This window comes from Salvelinus fontinalis, chromosome 19 (genome assembly GCF_029448725.1).
Source record: "Salvelinus fontinalis isolate EN_2023a chromosome 19, ASM2944872v1, whole genome shotgun sequence".
NCBI classification, from domain to species: domain Eukaryota; kingdom Metazoa; phylum Chordata; class Actinopteri; order Salmoniformes; family Salmonidae; genus Salvelinus; species Salvelinus fontinalis.
In genome coordinates, this window is record NC_074683.1 from 43,522,977 (window position 1) to 43,540,341 (window position 17,365).

Genomic DNA, 17,365 nt, shown 5'->3' on the forward strand with positions numbered 1-17,365 from the left:
TCAAAAGCCACTGTTTACTTCTGAAGATCACTTTAGCACCGCCCTAAAAAAACGATTCAAACTCGACACAAACTTTTAAATAGGTATGTACTGACACATTATATAAACTCTTTATAGTATTTTATTTACATTTTAGAGCCGATAAGGTGATAAGTTGGACAGATCGAGTGAAAAAAGCTGTTTCCCAACACAACATCTCTCCTTCTCACTATCATGCAAAAGGTTTCGCTTCCCCACCCGCCATTTTTAAAAAGACCCGACGGAGCTCATTGCCTTCTTGAATCATGCAGAGATGGGCATCATGAAGGTCTCGTCATTGATTTAGTTGGAAAGGGGAGAAATTGTGCTTTACAATGGTCTTGATATTACAGTTGATCTGGAAGTATTACTTTTTTAGGCACTAAAATAAGGTCAATTGTACGGACCAGCGCGATGTACAAACGTGAGTTAGTTCACGTTACATTCTAAGTGATTTCAAATGCGTCTCTTTCCATTCGGATTGTTTTACACTGTTCAATTAAACTTCATACAAAAATAAATTTTCTGCATTTTCATCAATTTCAGCCCTCATTTGAGATCATTTCCACACTGCCACGTAGGGCTGCATGATATGGAAAAACATCTAGGCCTTATTTTTAACCAAATATTGCAATTGCGAATTTCTACTGATTTATATTTAAACACTTAGGTGAAGTGTTGGAATCATAGAAAAATAATGATTATTCTAATTCTATATAATGTCTCTTGGTCAAGCAACAACAACATGCGGTCCTTGAGTGACAGGACAGGGCTACGTCTGTGTGGAAAGCGGCATGGAGAGAGACAGAGAGAAAGAGCAGAGAGAGATGACTCAGGTAGCGTAGGAAACTATAAAAATGGACATTACACACGGCATATCACATTTAACAAACAAATATTCAAATACCATAATAGAAGGTAAAAACCCAAACCCTTCCATGCATCAATACCGGAATATAGTAAAATATGGTATACCGCCCAGCCCTACGATGACCGAAGAGAATTCTCTCAGGAGGTAATGCGGTCGGCATTTGAAGATGAGGTATTCCAGATCGGGAGAACAAATGGACATTCTGTACGTTACCACAATCACCTGTCTGCGGTGGACAGGGACAGTGTGTCCAGAGAGAGCCATGATTCCGTGACAAAGAGTATGTTACAGTCTCTGATGCCTCTCTGGAAGGAGATCCTCACCCTGAGCTCGTCAACTTTATTGTCCAGGGACTGAACATTAGTGAGTAATATACTTGGAAGCAGTGGATGGTGTGCCCGCCTTCTGAGTCTGACTAAAAGCCTGCTTCTTATTCCTCTTCTCCGGCGACGGCGTCTTGGAGCAGCCCCTGGGATGAATGTACTTGTATTTATTATGGATGCCCAATAGCTGCTGCCAAGGCGCATGTATTTCCCGAGGCAATTCCAAGTTCAAACAAAGTCTGACCATCGATCTAATATCCCAAACTTATTTCCGGCTATAGTTAATAATGCAAGAAACGTTCCCGAGCAAATAATGTAAGAAATAACATTTGAAAAAATGTAATACTGTAAAGTTGGCTATGAGCTAAAAACAGGGTGACCATGTCTTTCGGCACCATCTTGCCAGCATGACTGATAATACAGGAAGAACCACATCTCCACTCATCCACTAAAAGGGAGGCAAGGACATTCACAACAACAGAAAGTCATGCTGATCCCTCTCCCTCTCATGTTGCACTCTCATACATAATCTTCTTTGATCAGGGTTCATGATTGGGTCAACACACACACACCCCTTAACCTCTTATATAGCTAGGAAGAGGGGAAATGTGAGTGATTGTATTCAATCTGACATGAGTCTCGCTGACTCTCTGTAACACTAACACACAGGCATGCACGCGCAGACAAACACACACAGGATTAGTGTAGCGAACGTTCAGCAATGGAATAAAACACAAACAAAGAGACATCCTGTTTCCTGAAACACAACACTATTAAGCCATCTGAGCCAACAGCACAACACACACACTCAGACACACACTGAATGAGTTTGTGGTGATTATCTGTTCATGTTTGCCTCGTGTGTGTCTATTTTGTGTGTGTAAGTGCTATGCTGCCTCTTTATGCTGCCTCTCTATGTGCATGCTTCTGCACTGCTGGTGTGTGTGTGCACTCTGTACAGCCGGAGTATGTGTTTTTTTGTGTGTGCTTATGTGTCCTCTGTGCTGTGTGTCCTCTGTACAGTGTGTGTGTGTGTGTGTGTGTGTGTGTGTGTGTGTGTGTGTGTGTGTGTGTGTGTGTGTGTGTGTGTGTGTGTGTGTGTGTTGATGATACAGTAAGCTCTAGTGATTCTCTGGAGTGTGAGGCAGCGTTTAAGGCCCTCTCAGCACAGCCAGAGTGATGAATATTTAAAGATGCGTCAGGGAGTGAGGGGGGAACAGTGTGTGTGTGTGTGTAAGGAGAGAATCGATACCTATCTGTGTGTCTGTGAGAAAGAGAGAGAGTGTTTTCCTATGTTGGTTTGTGTGGGAGAGTGCAGGTCCATCCTTTGTGGTATGTGTGTGTGTGTGGTTTATGTAGGAGATGAATAGAGGAGAGACACACTGTCAGGCTGATGGTCAATGGATCCACTGTCCTATTACACACACACACACACACACACACACACACACACACACACACACACACACACACACACACACACACACACACACACACACACACACACACACACACACACACACACACACACACACACACACACCTGGCAGATGGGTGAGTCCGCTGTTAAGGGGGGCCAACGAGAGATCAGCGAGGTAAGTACACACCAGGAAATGAGATTGTCTTCAAGAACGAACAAACCACAGACACACAATCAAACACTATATACTGTACAGTCACACACTATATACACAAGAGGTGACAAGAGGAAGAAGGGAGAGACAGGAAGAGAGAAAAAAAAGTATGTGAGAGAGGGAAAGTATGAGAGAGAGAGTGTACAGGGGTAGAAACTGTACAGAGATAAGAAGGAATACCCCCTCCTTCCTCCTGTCTCTCCGAGGGATGAATAATAACTGCAGCTCAAAGATCTCCTCCCTCCTTTTTCAAAGCGAAGAAAGGAGGTGGGAATTTCTGCCTGGCCAGGGTGTGCACTGACACACAGACACAGACACAGACACAGACACAGACACACACACAGTCTGCTAGCCTGAAGCATATAAATCAGATCTCCTTGGAGAGGGTTGTTAAAGACCCACATCTGAAGCATGCACAGACAGACATATTTCCAACATGAACACTCTGAGGACAAGTGAGAAGCAGAAAGTGAAATATTGAGCTGTGGGAGTCATTTGGGAGTAAGACACCCCCCCCACCCCCCACCCCACACACCCAAACACAAAGGGGGCAGGAGAAAGACACCCACCCACCCCCCACCCCCCCACACCCAAACACAAAGGGGGCAGGAGAAAGACAGAGAGAAAGAAGGAGACAGAGGTTGCAGGTTGATACTGTGATATGATTTCAGTGTCATTCCCCCACTTAGGGAGATGGTGAGTGTCTGTGTGTTATGATAGCGAGCCACAAGAAAGCAGGGGAGGCTAGAGATATAACACTATGAATAACTAGAAGTGCTTCCCAATCCCTACTTCCATTTACCACAGCTGGTGCCAAATTAACACATTTAACAGCCTGTGTTTGGAACAGATGAAAAATGTGTGTGTGTGTGTGTGTGTGTGTGTGTGTGTGTGTGTGTGTGTGTGTGTGTGTGTGTGTGTGTGTGTGTGTGTGTGTGTGTGTGTGTGTGAAATAGAGAAAGAGGGTGAAGGCACAAATCAAGTGTACAGTATGTTTTGTGTGGGAGTCCGTGTGCATAATGGCAATGGATCAGGGCAAAGAGAATGGGGGGAGAATGAGCGGGAACGGAAATAGACAGAGAGATAGGCAGGCGGGAAGAAAGTGATATAGATGACAGAGAAAAAAAAGATAAACAGAGTGTGAAAGCATGTACGAGAGAAAGGGACAGCAAGATATTGAGAAAAGGAGAGAGAGAGAGAGGGAGAGAAAGAGGTGCTTTGGCTGCTGCCCTGGGCCCTCTCTCTAAGCCCTGTTTAGGAGGCTTTGGAGCTCAGAGAGAAATAATCCCCCACTCAAACACACACAGCCGAGTCACACACAAACAGAGCCCAGACACACACACACAGCCTAGATAAACCACGGAAAGCCAAGATGTGCACACACACAGAGTCTAAACACACAAACAGACCCTATATACACAAAGTGTGTGTGAGAGAGAGAGAGAGAGAGAGAGAGAGAGAGAGAGTAGAAACACAGCCACGAAACATACACCCACACTTTGGCTGTCTGATCGGTGTAGCTCCCCTACAGTAGAGCATAGCGACATCACCACAGCACCGTGACAAACACTTTGCACACTCTATCGCTTCACAGAGGAGGGAGGGAGGGAGGGAGGGAGGGAGAATATGAGCCAAAGGGAAGAAGTGGGGTGGAGGGTGGGTGTGCAGTGGAGCAGAAAGAGAGAAGAAGCTAATGAAGGAATAGGCGCCAGGGAGATAGAGCAGGTAAGGAGGGAGGTAGAAGACGAGAGTGATTTATTTATCTCATTCTCTCTGTTCTCTAGGAAGGCAAAGAGAGGGAGAGTGAAGGAGTGGAGGAACGAGAGATAAATAGAGAGGGAAAGGAAATGCAGGAGAGGATGAGAGAAAGAAGAACAAAGAGATGTAGTGGGAGAAGGACAGAGAGGAAGGAGGAGGAAAGAAGGAGGGAGAGTGAAATAAGAGAGGAGAGCGGAGGGTTAACGGATAGTGGTCTGGGGTTAGCGCAGGATGCAGTTTGTCATCGTCATCAGCTGACAGTGGGCGCAGAGGGAGGGAAGGAATGGGGGATGGAGGGATGAATGGGGGGGAGGGGAAGGGGGAGGGGTGACTCAAAGCTTTTGAGAAATGTTGACCCTGTAATTGACCCGCGTCTCTGCCTACATCGCCGCGACAACACGCGGAGCCGCCGCAGATAATCACTTACTAACCCTGACCTGTCAATCACACCATCCCCCTGGGAGGAGGGGAGGAGAGACTCTTAATTTTAAAAACTCATTATCTAACCAGTCACAAAGTTAAACAAAAGAGACGGAGGAACAGAGGGAGGTAGAGATTGAGGGACAGAGAGAGGGAGAGAAGAAGGGAAGAAAGAATGGAGGTAGAGAAGGAGGGAGAAAGGGAGGGAGAGGTGGAACTTTTACCAGCAGGGCTGTTACAGTGACCGTATTGCCGCCAAACCAGCGGTCATTAGTCATGACCACATTCAAATTCCACGTGACCATTGAGTCACGGCAACTGCGCTCTGTAAATGAATGGCACTGATGGGCGTTAGTAGTATTTGCAATCACAAACACACACAAACAAATACACTCCTCCAGGAACTAAAAATCACAGTTGGGAGAGTAAAACTAATTTACTCATTTAGGTGTTCAAACACAAACACACACACAGTTTGCCTAAGGCACAAAGCTCTGTGCTCTTTAGAATCTGAATCTTTTAGCAGTCTATTTATAAAGGCAGAGAAAGGGAGAGGGGTGTTTGAGGGCAATGGAAAGAAGGAAAGATAGAGGGACAGAGAGATAAAGTTGAAGTAGAGGTATCGGGATGAGATTCAATTTACATAATATGTACATCCACTTTTCAATTTACATTAGCAACAGGAATGTCACGAGCTGAGAGTGATGTTCTTGCTTCGAAGCTCAAATGTACCGTAAATGTCACAGGTAGACACTAGCCAGTAGGCTAATGGCCCTGCTACACTACAGCCATCGGGCTGCATTGCCTTCAGCCATTGAGGATATGCTTCCTTTGAAATGAATAAAAGCTGCTATAGTGCCCACGTTGCGCTCGTGATGCATCGCGTCCAATTGCAGCGTCTAAGAATAGGATCGCTATTGTTCAATTCTTGATGGCTGACACGTGCGTTCACTCCAGCATTCTATCTAGTTCACTCCAGCATTCTATCTAGTTCACTTCAGCATTCTATCTAGTTCACTCCAGCATTCTATCTAGTTCACTCCAGCATATCTATCATTCACTAGATAGAATGCTGGAGTGAACGCAAGGCACAAAGCTCTGTGCCATGCATATGGCCTCGACTATACACCACTGGTTATTTTACTGACATTTATGAAGTCAAGAAGATACTAGCTAGCAGAAACTCTAGCTAGCTAGCTACATTGACTATGTCCACAATGTAAACAAAAACAACTTAAAGGATAATTTACCACAACCACTAGCAACAATTCAATGAGTAGTTTTGTGAAAACTGGACCAAAGCTACTGTACTTATTCATAGTCGATGAAATATATTAAAGATGCTCTTCCCCTGGCCCCTGTGTAGCAGGTAGAAAATTAATGATGGCGACGCGACACGTGTAGTGAAACTGAAGTGGACGTATGTAAACTATTCAAATAGCTAGCTATGGGCCTCCCGAGTGGCGCAGTGGTCTAAGTCACTGCATCGGAATGCTACCTGTGCCACCAGAGACTCTGGGTTCGAGCCCAGGCTCTGTCGCAGCCAATCGGGAGGTCCATGGGGCGACGCACAATTGACCTAGCATCGTCCGGGTTAGGGAAGGTTTGGCCGGTACGGATATCCTTGTCTCATCGTGCTCCAGCGACTCCTGTGGCGGGCCGGGCGCAGTGCGCACTGACCAGGTCGCTAGGTTACGGTGTTTCCTCCAACACATTGGTGCGGCTGGCTTCCGGGTTGGATGCGCGCTGTGTTAAGAAGCAGTGCGGCTTGGTTGGGTTGTGTTTCGGTGGACGCATGGCTCTCGACCTTCGTCTCTCCCGAGCCCGTACGGGAGTTGTAGCGATGAGACAAGACAATAACTACTAATAATTGGATACCACGAAATTGGGGAGAAAAGGGAGAAAAATTTAAAATAAAATAAAATAAAAAATAGCTAGCTATGCAAGCAACTTTTCATGCATCTCCCATATTACAGTCTTGATTAATGCAACAAAACCATAAAACAATCTTGAAAATTGCAACAATCCACAAGCATGTGCAGACATTTAAATGGTTTATTTTCTCATCCATGCACTAATTCAACTGCAAGACAATAACACAACCAAAGTGGCACAGCTGGTAGCTAGAAAACGTTAGCTAACAACATTTGCTTCATCAAGTAACTTCCAGCATAGCAAAAATGAAAATTGTAACCCTCTTATATGAATATCAAGTACAGTAAAATTATCATAGTGTCATACATATGATACAGAGCTACAGTACAGTCCAAAGTTTGGACACACCTACTCATTCAAGGATTTTGCTTTATTTTTTACTATTACTACATTGTAGAATAATAATGAAGACATCAAACTATGAAATCATGTAGTAACCAAAAAAGTGTTAAACAAATCAAAATATATTTTATATTTCTTATTCTTCAAAGTAGTCACCATTTGCCTTGATGACAGATTTGCACACTCTTGGCATTCTCTCAACCAGCTTCACCTGGAATGCTTTTCCAACAGTCTTGAAGGAGTTCCCTCATATGCTGAGGACTTGTTGGCTGCTTTTCCTTCACTCTGCGGTCCAACTCATCCCAAACCATCGCAATTAGGTTGAGGTCGGGTGATTGTGGAGGCCAGGTCATCTGATGGAGCATCCATCACTCTCCTTCTTGGTCAAAGAGCCCTTACACAGCCTGGAGGTGTGTTGGGTCATTGCCATGTTGAAAAACAATAGATAGTCCCACTAAGCGCAAACCAGATGGGCTGGCGTATCGCTTCAGAATGTTGTGGTAGCCATGCTGGTTAAGTGTGCCTTGAATTCTAAATAAATCACAGACAGTGTCACCAGCAAAGCACCCCCACAACTCCTCCTCCATGCTTCATGGTGGGAACTACACATGCGGAGATCATCCGTTCACCTACACCACGTCTCACAAAGACATGGTGGTTGGAACCAAAAATCTAAAAATCTAAAACTCATCAGACCAAAGGACAGATTTCCACCGGTCGAATGTCCATTGCTCGGGTTTCTTGGCCCAAGCAAGTCTCTTCTTCTTATTGGTGTCCTTGAGTATAGGTGTCTTTGCAGCAATTTGACCATGATGGCCTGATTGATGCAGCCTCCTCTGAACAGTTTATGTTGAGATGTGTCTGTTACTTGATCTCTGTGAAGCATTTAATTGGGCTGCAATTTCTGAGGCTGTTAACTCTAATGAACTTATCCTCTGCAGCAGAGGTAACTCTGGGTTACCGCTGTGGCGGTCCTCATGACAGCCAGTTTCACCATAGCGCTTGATGGTTTTTGCGACTGCACTTAACTTTCAACGTTCTTGAGATTTTCCGGATTAAATGAACTTGTCTTAAAGTAATGGACTGTCATTTCTCTTTGCTTACTTGAGATGTCTTGCCATAATATGGACATGGTCTTTTACCAAATAGGGTTATTTTCTCTATACCACCCCTACCTTGTCACAACACAACTGATTGTCTCAAACACATTAAGAATTAAAGAAACTCCACAAATTAACAAGTCACACCTGTTAATTGCATTCCAGGTGACTACCTCATGAAGCTGGTTGAGAGAATGCTAAGAGCGTGCAAAGCTGTCATCAAGACAAAGGGTGGCTATATATTTTTATTTATTCATTTGTTTAACACTTTTTTGTTTACTACATGATTCCATATGTGTTATTTCATAGTGTTGATGTCTTCACTATTATTCTAAAATAGTAAAAATAAAGAAAAACCCTGGAATGAGTAGGTGTGTCCAAACTTTTGACTGGTACTGTAGGTAGCAAGCTAAACAAAATGTTTGCATCCTCCTCACAAACCAACTTACTCGCCAGGTTAGACAGCTAGTTAGCTGAATCATAGCTAGATTGCTTTTCGGCCTACCATAGAACAAACCATGCCTCATTTAATCAAATACATGAAAATAAGCAAATTGCGACTGAAAAGGTTCATTCACTGGGCAGTTAATGCTTGCGTTCCTGCTCGCTTTTGCATTGAAATTTTATTTTACCTTTATTAACTAGGCAGGTCAGTTAAGAACAAATTCTTGTTTTCAATGACGTCCTAGGAACAGTGGGTTAACTGCCTTGTTCAGGGGCAGAACGACAGATTTTGTACCTTGTCAGCTCGGGGATTCGATCTTGCAACCTTTCCAACGCAGTCCAACACTCTAACCACTAGGCTACGCTGCCACCCCTAAATAAATTACGGTGTTCTGAGATTCCCTTAAAGTTACAGCATCAACTTCTGAGATATGGTCTTTTACTGCAATTTCTGACAAAAACTCAATAAAACAAGTCACTAATATTAAGAAATGCCTATACATTTCAGCTGTTTCAAAAACATTGCTCCGTTATTTATACTGTACGAGTGATGGGCTCAACGAGACAATTCCCGTTTACACTGCCCTGCTTTGAGGGGGCAACTGTCAGGCAAGTGTTGTGGGCGACCTCCGGAGGTAACGGTCGAGATGTGAAAAGTGTGCATGTTTACATTACATTAAAACTGCATTACATTACATTAAAACTTTTCCCGAAACCTCTGGAGAATCTCCTTAAACTCTTGTCAATGTAAAAAAAAAAAAAAAGGCCTAAAAGGTGACAGGAGGATAGGAGTGGAAGCCAAAAGTGTGACGACATAAAATAGGGATGGAACCAGACATGCTTAAAAAGACACACACTGTCTCGACAATGACAATCTCTGGTTCGTCTGTGTGTGTCTTACCTGTTGATGAGGGGGAACAGAGACACCAGGAGATAAACGGATGGATACCACTTCAACGGCTTTATCTCCTCAGCCAAAGACACCTGGAGAGACAGAGATAGTTTAAATAAATACTTCACACACACACTATTTCAGAGGAGTGATAGATAAAGTCTAGATTTTGTATCAAGAGGAGACTGACAGTTGGCCATTTCCTATGGGAAAGAGAAAGAGAGAGCCATCTCCCTGGCAACATCAAAAGTGCCAACAGAAGAGGTTCTGTCTCGTGTCAGCACCACCTGGTGTTTCACATACGTGTGCACGCACACACACACAGTTTTGTATCGCTATACTTGTGGGGACCAAATAATTGATTCCCATCCAAAAATCTATTTTCTGTAACTCCTAACCCTAAATCTAACCCTAACCTAACCATAACCTTAACCCCTAACCCATACCTAACTTAATTCTAACCCTAATTGCAACCCGGACCCTAAACCTAACCCCTACGCCTAAAATAGCATTTTTCCTCATGGGGAACATGCAAAATGTCCCCACTTGTCCCAATTTTCTTTGTGAGGACTTCTGGTACCCACAAACTTTGATATAAATGGCAAGGGGTTGGAAGTCCTGTGGTGGAAAGCTTTGACACACTAATTCAGAGGAGCAAAAGTCTAGATTTTGGATATACAGGAGACTGACAGTTGGCCATTTCTTATGGGAAAGTGAGGAGAGAAAGGAGAGAGAAAGATATAAAAATAGAGAGAGCACCATCTCCCTGCCCGACATCAAAAGTGCCAACACAAGAGGTTCTGTCTCGTGTCAGCACCACCTGGTGTTTCACATACGTGTGCACGCACGCACACACACACACACACACACACACACACACACACACACACACACACACACACACACACACACACACACACACACACACACACACACACACACACACACACACACACACACACACACACACACACACAGGGAGAAAATGTGTGTATAGTTGTGCAAATTGTTCCTTTAATGAAAAATCTGTGTTTCCAGGTGAACTAAATACAAAGTAGTAGAGCCACTTCTGAACAGATCGGACAAGGAATATTAAATTACACAGCCTATAAAATCAAATAAATGCAATTAGTAAGATTATAACAAAAAATAAAATGATTTAATGAATTCTAAACTTTGCTATAAATGGTAACGGTTTGGAAGTTCCCTGGTGGAAAGCTTTGACAGTCCGTTATTCAATTCCCGGTAGACTGTAGTGAGGACTGTAGCTGCCGGAAGTAGACAGGGCCCAGAATCCATTTGCTGCTGAATTGCTTTTTTTCTCCTAAGTAGGCGGGGAGTCTGGCCAGCGCCCCTCCTCTCTTTCTTTCTTTCTCTCTCTCAATCTACAGGAACACACACACACACACACACTCCCTCCACCAAGAGGCAGACCCACGAGCCTGCAGACTCCTCCAACCAGGCAAAAAATGAATTACTCACTAGATAGACCCCGAGGCGTGCTGGCGCTAACGCACGCCTTTTAAACAATTCAGATGAAAATCACGAGAGCCCCCCGGTGGTATTTGATCTCGCCTGTGTGTGTGATCTCGTTGGTGGGGGATTTTGGAGAAAAAGCTTCTAAGCTCCCACAGCGTTAGAAGGTTGGCTAAAGCGGTACATTTTCTGCATAAATAAATAGAATGGGGGTTTAGCTGTTTAGGGATCGATTCAATCAGATCCATTTTAGCCAACATCCGCATAGCGGTTGTTTAGACCATGTCGGAACTGCGTTAGAGCCGTCAAATCTACAAGTGGCTCCTGGCATTATACCTAAAGTGGACATTGCCAATGGCTGCACGGAGTCGAATTAACAGAAATCCCATGCAGCCTTGTTAACAAGTTGGAACACTGGAATGTGAGATGTGATCTACACTTCAATTAGGATGATAGACGTAATCTACACCTCAATTAGGATGACAGACGTAATCTACACCTCCGTTAGGATGACAGATGTAATCTACACCTCCGTTAGGATGACAGATGTAATCTACACCTCCGTTAGGATGACAGATGTAATCTACACCTCCGTTAGGATGACAGGTGTAATCTACACCTCCGTTAGGATGACAGGTGTAATCTACACCTCCGTTAGGATGACAGGTGTAATCTACACCTCCGTTTGGATGACAGATGTAATTTACACCTCCGTTTGGATGACAGATGTAATCTACACCTCCATTTGGATGACAGATGTAATCTACACCTCTGTTAGGATGACAGGTGTAATCTACACCTCCGTTTGGATGACAGGTGTAATCTACACCTCCGTTTGGATGATAGGTGTAATCTACACCTCCGTTAGGATGATAAAACCCCTTATTATTTAGTTTAATAATTTTTTACATTTGAGCATAATTATATCTGTACAGCCTACACTTTCTCCTTCCGCCCTTCTAGCATGAGTGGGCGGGTGTGGCTTCACAATGATTGCAAGCGCAGCTACACACCGATTTGACTGCTCCAACGCAGTTCCACCTCCGACACGCCAAAACAACCGCTATGCGGGTGTCTGTTATCACCGGGTAACGCTTGATCTGATTGAAAACAGGAAACTTAGTCAATGTGAAAAATGTGCGCTGAGCTTGGTGACCGACCTTAACATATGGGGCTAGGCATCTCCATGTCTCTACTCCCCACTCTACCTGACACTGTCTCAGGCATGGCCAACTAATCCTAAACCCCAAGGTCTTGTTGTGCTGGAGCACACACACATTACCATGAGAAAGACGAAGGACGTGATACTCCACCAACCACAACACCACCTAGATTTTTAAATCAAACACCAGGACTTAAGTAGAACACTACACAATGTTTGTGTTAAAAGATCTTCCATGTGTGTAGTGTTTCTAATCACAGCTCTCGCGTGTCAGAGGCCTGGTGCTCCTCGGGAGCGGAGGATAATGAAACAGTAATTATGCGCATGGCTGAGAGTCTGACGGCCCTCCGTTAATGACGCACATTAGCCACAGTAATGTGTATATCCATTTGAATTCAATCACTTTTTGATAGCATCCCTTTTGATTTGAACGAAACCTTCCATACATATTTGCCCATTGCAGAAGTGATCGGAAAGTGGCTTTTTGGACCTGAATGACAAAACATTAAAGAGATAAAAGTGCTCAAAGTTGACCCATTTTGCATACCCCACCATACCATAAAACATCCATGTATTCATCACAGGAACGGTATAAACGGTAGAGATTGAAATAATATCATTTGAAAGTCAAATTTGAATTGTATTCTCTTTATAGTACATTTATCAGCCAAAACATGAAACCCACCAAGACTCAAGAGCATATTGTGTCTCAACTGATGGTGGCCACAACACAAACACCAACGATTATGTAAAGTACAACATATGCAAATACGCGCTGTTAGATAATTGACATTAAAGGTAAAACAAAGTCATAACTTGTATTAACTTCTTTTGATGAGAAATTATACAATATTTTGACCACCTGTGTGTCAGCTTCAAAATGATATCAAATTCAACCTTTTATCTTTTCCAGTGATGAAGACATGCTTGTCCCATGGTAGGATGGGGAATGCAAAATGGATAAACTTTGACCACCTCTAATCTCCTGAAGGTTTTGTCATTCAGGTCCAAAAAGTCACTTTCTGACCACTTCTTCCATGGGCAAACATGTACGTAAAGTTTTGTTTAAATCAAAAAGGGATGCTGTCAAAAAGTGATTGAATTCAAATAGATTGACCCTAATAAGAGCTTCTCTCGCTCTACCACACATGGAGCACAGAGAGCCAATGTAAAGACAGAAGAAGAAGAACTGGGCTGTTCGCAATACCCTCTGTAGTGCCTTGCGGTCGGAGGCCGAGCAGTTGCCATACCCGGCAGTGATGCAACCAGTCAGGATGATCTCGATGGTGCAGCTGCAGAACATTTTGAGGATCTGAGGACCCATGCCAAATCTTTTCAGTCTCCTAAGGGGGAATAGGTTTTGTCGTGCCCTCTTCACGACTGTCTTGGTGTGCTTGGACCATGTAAGTTTGTTGGTGATGTGGACACCAAGAAACTTGAAGCTCTCAACCTGCTTCACTGCAGCCCTGTCGATGAAAATGGGGCCTGCCCGGGCCTCTTTTTCCTGTTGTCCACAATCATCTCCTTTGTCTTGATCACGTTGAAGGAGAGGTTGTTATCCTGGCACCACACGGCCAGGTCTCTGACCTCCTCCCTATAGGCTGTCTTGTCATTGTCGGTGATCAGGCCTACCAGTGTTGTGTCATCAGCAAACTTAATTAGGGTGTTGGAGTCGTGCCTGGCCGTGCAGTCATGAGTGAACAGGGAGCACAGGAGGGGACTGAACACGTACCCTTGATGGGACACCGTGTTGAGGATCAGCGTGGCGGATGTGTTGTTACCTACCCTTACCACCTGGGGGCGGCCTGTCAGGAAGTCCTGAATCCAGTTGCAGAAGGAGGTGTTTAGTCCCAGGCTGCATAGCTTATTGATGAGTTTTGAGGGAACTATGGTGTTGAACACTGAACTGTAGTCAACGAATAGCATTCTCACATAGGTGTTCCTTTTGTCCAGGTGGGAAAGGGCAGTGTGGAGTGCAATAGAGATCATCTGTGGATCTGTTGGTGCGTTATGCAAATTGGAGTGGGTCTATGGTTTGCTCGCAGTACACGTCCTGATTATCCGTCTGGCACTGTGGCCTTGTGAATGTGTACCTGTTTAAAAGGTCTTAATCACATCAGCTGCGGAGAGCGTGATCACACAGTCTTCCGGAACAGCTGATGCTCTCATGCATGTTTCAGTGTTATTTGCCTCGAAGCGATCATAGAAGTAGTTTAGCTCGTCTGGTAGGCTCGTGTCACTGGGCAGCTCTCGGCTGTGCTTCCCTTTGTAGTCTGCAATGGTTTGCAAGCCCTGCCACATCCGACGAGCGTCAGCGCTGGTGTAGTATGATTCAATCTTAGTCCTGTGTTGACACTTTGCCTGTTTGATGGTTCGTCGGAGGGGATAGCGGGATTTATTATAAGCTTCTGGGTTTGAGTCCCGCTCCTTGAAAGCGGCAGCTCTAGCCTTTAGCACAGTGAGGATGCTGCCTGTAATCCATGGCTTCTGGTTGGGGTATGTACATACGGTCACTGTGGGGACGACATCATCAATGCACATATTGATGAAGCTAATGACTGACGTGGTGTACTCCTCAATGCCATCGGAGGAATCACGGAACATATTCCAGTCTGTGCTAGCAAAACAGTCCTGCTTTATCTGACCACTTTTTTATTGATCTAGTCACTGGTGCTTCCTGCTTTAATTTTCGCTTGTAAGCAGGAATCAGGAGGTTAGAATTATGGTCAGATTTGCCAAATGGAGAGCGAGGGAGAGCATTTTATGCGTCTGTGTGTGGAGTAAAGGTGGTCCAGAGTTTTTTTTCCTCTGGTTGCACATCTAACATGCTGATAGAAATTTGGTAAACGGATTTAACTTTCCCTGCATTAAAGTCCCCGGCTACTTGGCGCGCCGGCTCTGGGTGAGCGTTTTCTTGGTTTGCTTATGGCGGAATACAGCTCATTCAATGCTGTCTTAGTGCCAGCCTCTGACTGTGGTGGTATGTAAACAACTACGGAAAATACAGATGAAAACTCTCTAGGTAGATAGTGTGGTCTACAGCTTATCATGAGATACTCTTCCTCAGGCGAGCAATAGCTTGAGACTTCCTTAGATATCGTGCACCAGCTGTTATTTACAAAAATACATAGTCCGCCGCCCCTCGTCTTACCAGACGCCGCTGTTCTATCCTGCCAGTACAGCATATAACCAGCCAGCTGTATGTTGATAGTGTCGTCATTCAGCCACAACTCCGTGAAGCATAAGATATTACAGTTTTGAATGTCCCGTTGGTAATTTAATCTTCTGCGTAGGTCATCTATTTTATTCTCTAAAGATTGCATGTTTACTAGCAGAATGGAAGGAAGTGGAGTTTTATTAGATCGCCTACGAATTCTCAGAAGGCAGCCTGCCCTCTGGCCCCTTTTTCTCCGCCTCCTCTTCACGCAAATCACGGGGATCTGGGCCTGTTCCCGAGAAAGCAGTATATCATTCGCGTCGGGCTCGTCAGACTCGTTAAAGGAAAAAAATGATTCTGACAGTCTGTGGTGAGTAATCGCAGTCCTGATGTCCAGAAATTATTTTCGGTCATAAAAGACAGTAGCGCCAACATTATGTACAAAATAAGTCAACAATAAGTTACAAACAACGCAAATAAACAAACGAAAAAACACAATCGGTTGGGGACACGTAAAACGTCTGCCTTCTGGTCCGGCACCATCACAAACAAATATACACATACAAACACACACGTGTGCACACATACACACACAGCAGCTGTGTTCATGACTGTAAGCAGAGCTACTGCTCTGCAGTAGATAAAGATAAAGAACAAGCTCCCAATGTTTTCTTTCTGAGAGCACTGTGTGTGTGTGTGTTTGTATGTGTATGTGTGTATGTGTGTGTGTGTGTGTGAGCGCATGTGCGTTTGTCCGCTCTTTCAAATGCCCTCCGTCTCACTTGTCTGTGTGTGGGGTGTAGCCCACGTTTGTTGTAGACCTTGCGTCTAAGTGTGTGTGTGTCCCAGACACAGCACTGCGATTCAAGTCTCTGATAACCACCGTATTAGCCAAGTATGAATGTTGCCACGAGAGGGAGAGTGAGAGAGTGAAAGAGGGACAAAACAGAGCCAGAGAGAAAGACACAAGGGAGAGGGGGTGGAGGAGACATATGGAGTGAGTAAGAGAAAAAATAGAGTGAGAGAGAAATAACACACACAAGTGTGTGAGAGACGAGAGAGGGAGGAGGGAGACCGAGCAAAAAATAAAGAAAATAGAGCAAGAGAGCAGAAAAGAGAGCGGGAGAGAAAGAGAGACAGAGCGGAAGAGAGAGAGAGAGAGAGAGAGAGAGAGAGAGAGAGAGAGAGAGAGAGAGAGAGAGAGAGAGAGAGAGAGAGAGAGAGAGAGAGAGAGAGAGAGCGGAAGAGAGAGAGAGTTGAGGGTGGCTAGAGTAGAGTGAGAGAAATGGCCACAGGCAGCAGTTTGAGACACCCAGCAGGGACTCTGGTTTACACCTGCTGACACACACACATAAACACACACATACACACACAGTAGAAAGCAGTGGCTAGGTAGCAGCAAGAGAGAGGGGGGGTGTTGTTTTATAACATCACACAGCGCGTGCATAAACACTCATAAATATTAATGTCCATGAACCTGGCCTGCTGCTTTATTCATACGCTCATTCTGAGTGAGTGTGTGTGTGCGTGTGTGTGTGTGTGAGACAGAGATAGAGGGAGAGTGAGAGCTGATGATTAATTCATGCGTTGAGTTACACAGATACCCTTTACAAACAGACTTTACGGTATGGTGCCTTGTAAGAAAAAAAACAGGCCATTTTTTTTAGAGCCCAATTCATACAGTCCCATTCGACCATATTCTTGCCGGGATAAGTTTCTTATATCTCCCGTACACATGCCGGCAAGTTTAGGAGTGAGCCGATGTGGGTGGACATCTATTTTAATAAATCCATTGAATATACCCAATCACAATCCATTATTAATTTGTTTATG

General features: G+C 44.4%; 1 protein-coding gene across 1 annotated transcript in view; it reads right to left on the bottom strand.

Annotated features, from left to right (window-relative positions):
- The window catches only part of si:dkey-100n23.5 (cyclic AMP receptor-like protein A), a 117,511-nt gene that overhangs the window by 45,452 nt on the left and 54,694 nt on the right, over positions 1 to 17,365 (bottom strand). Inside the window, exon 11 of the mRNA XM_055871672.1 lies at positions 9,747 to 9,829. Within this exon, the coding sequence (XP_055727647.1) occupies positions 9,747 to 9,829 (83 nt within the window). The remainder of the gene's footprint in view (positions 1 to 9,746; positions 9,830 to 17,365) is intronic.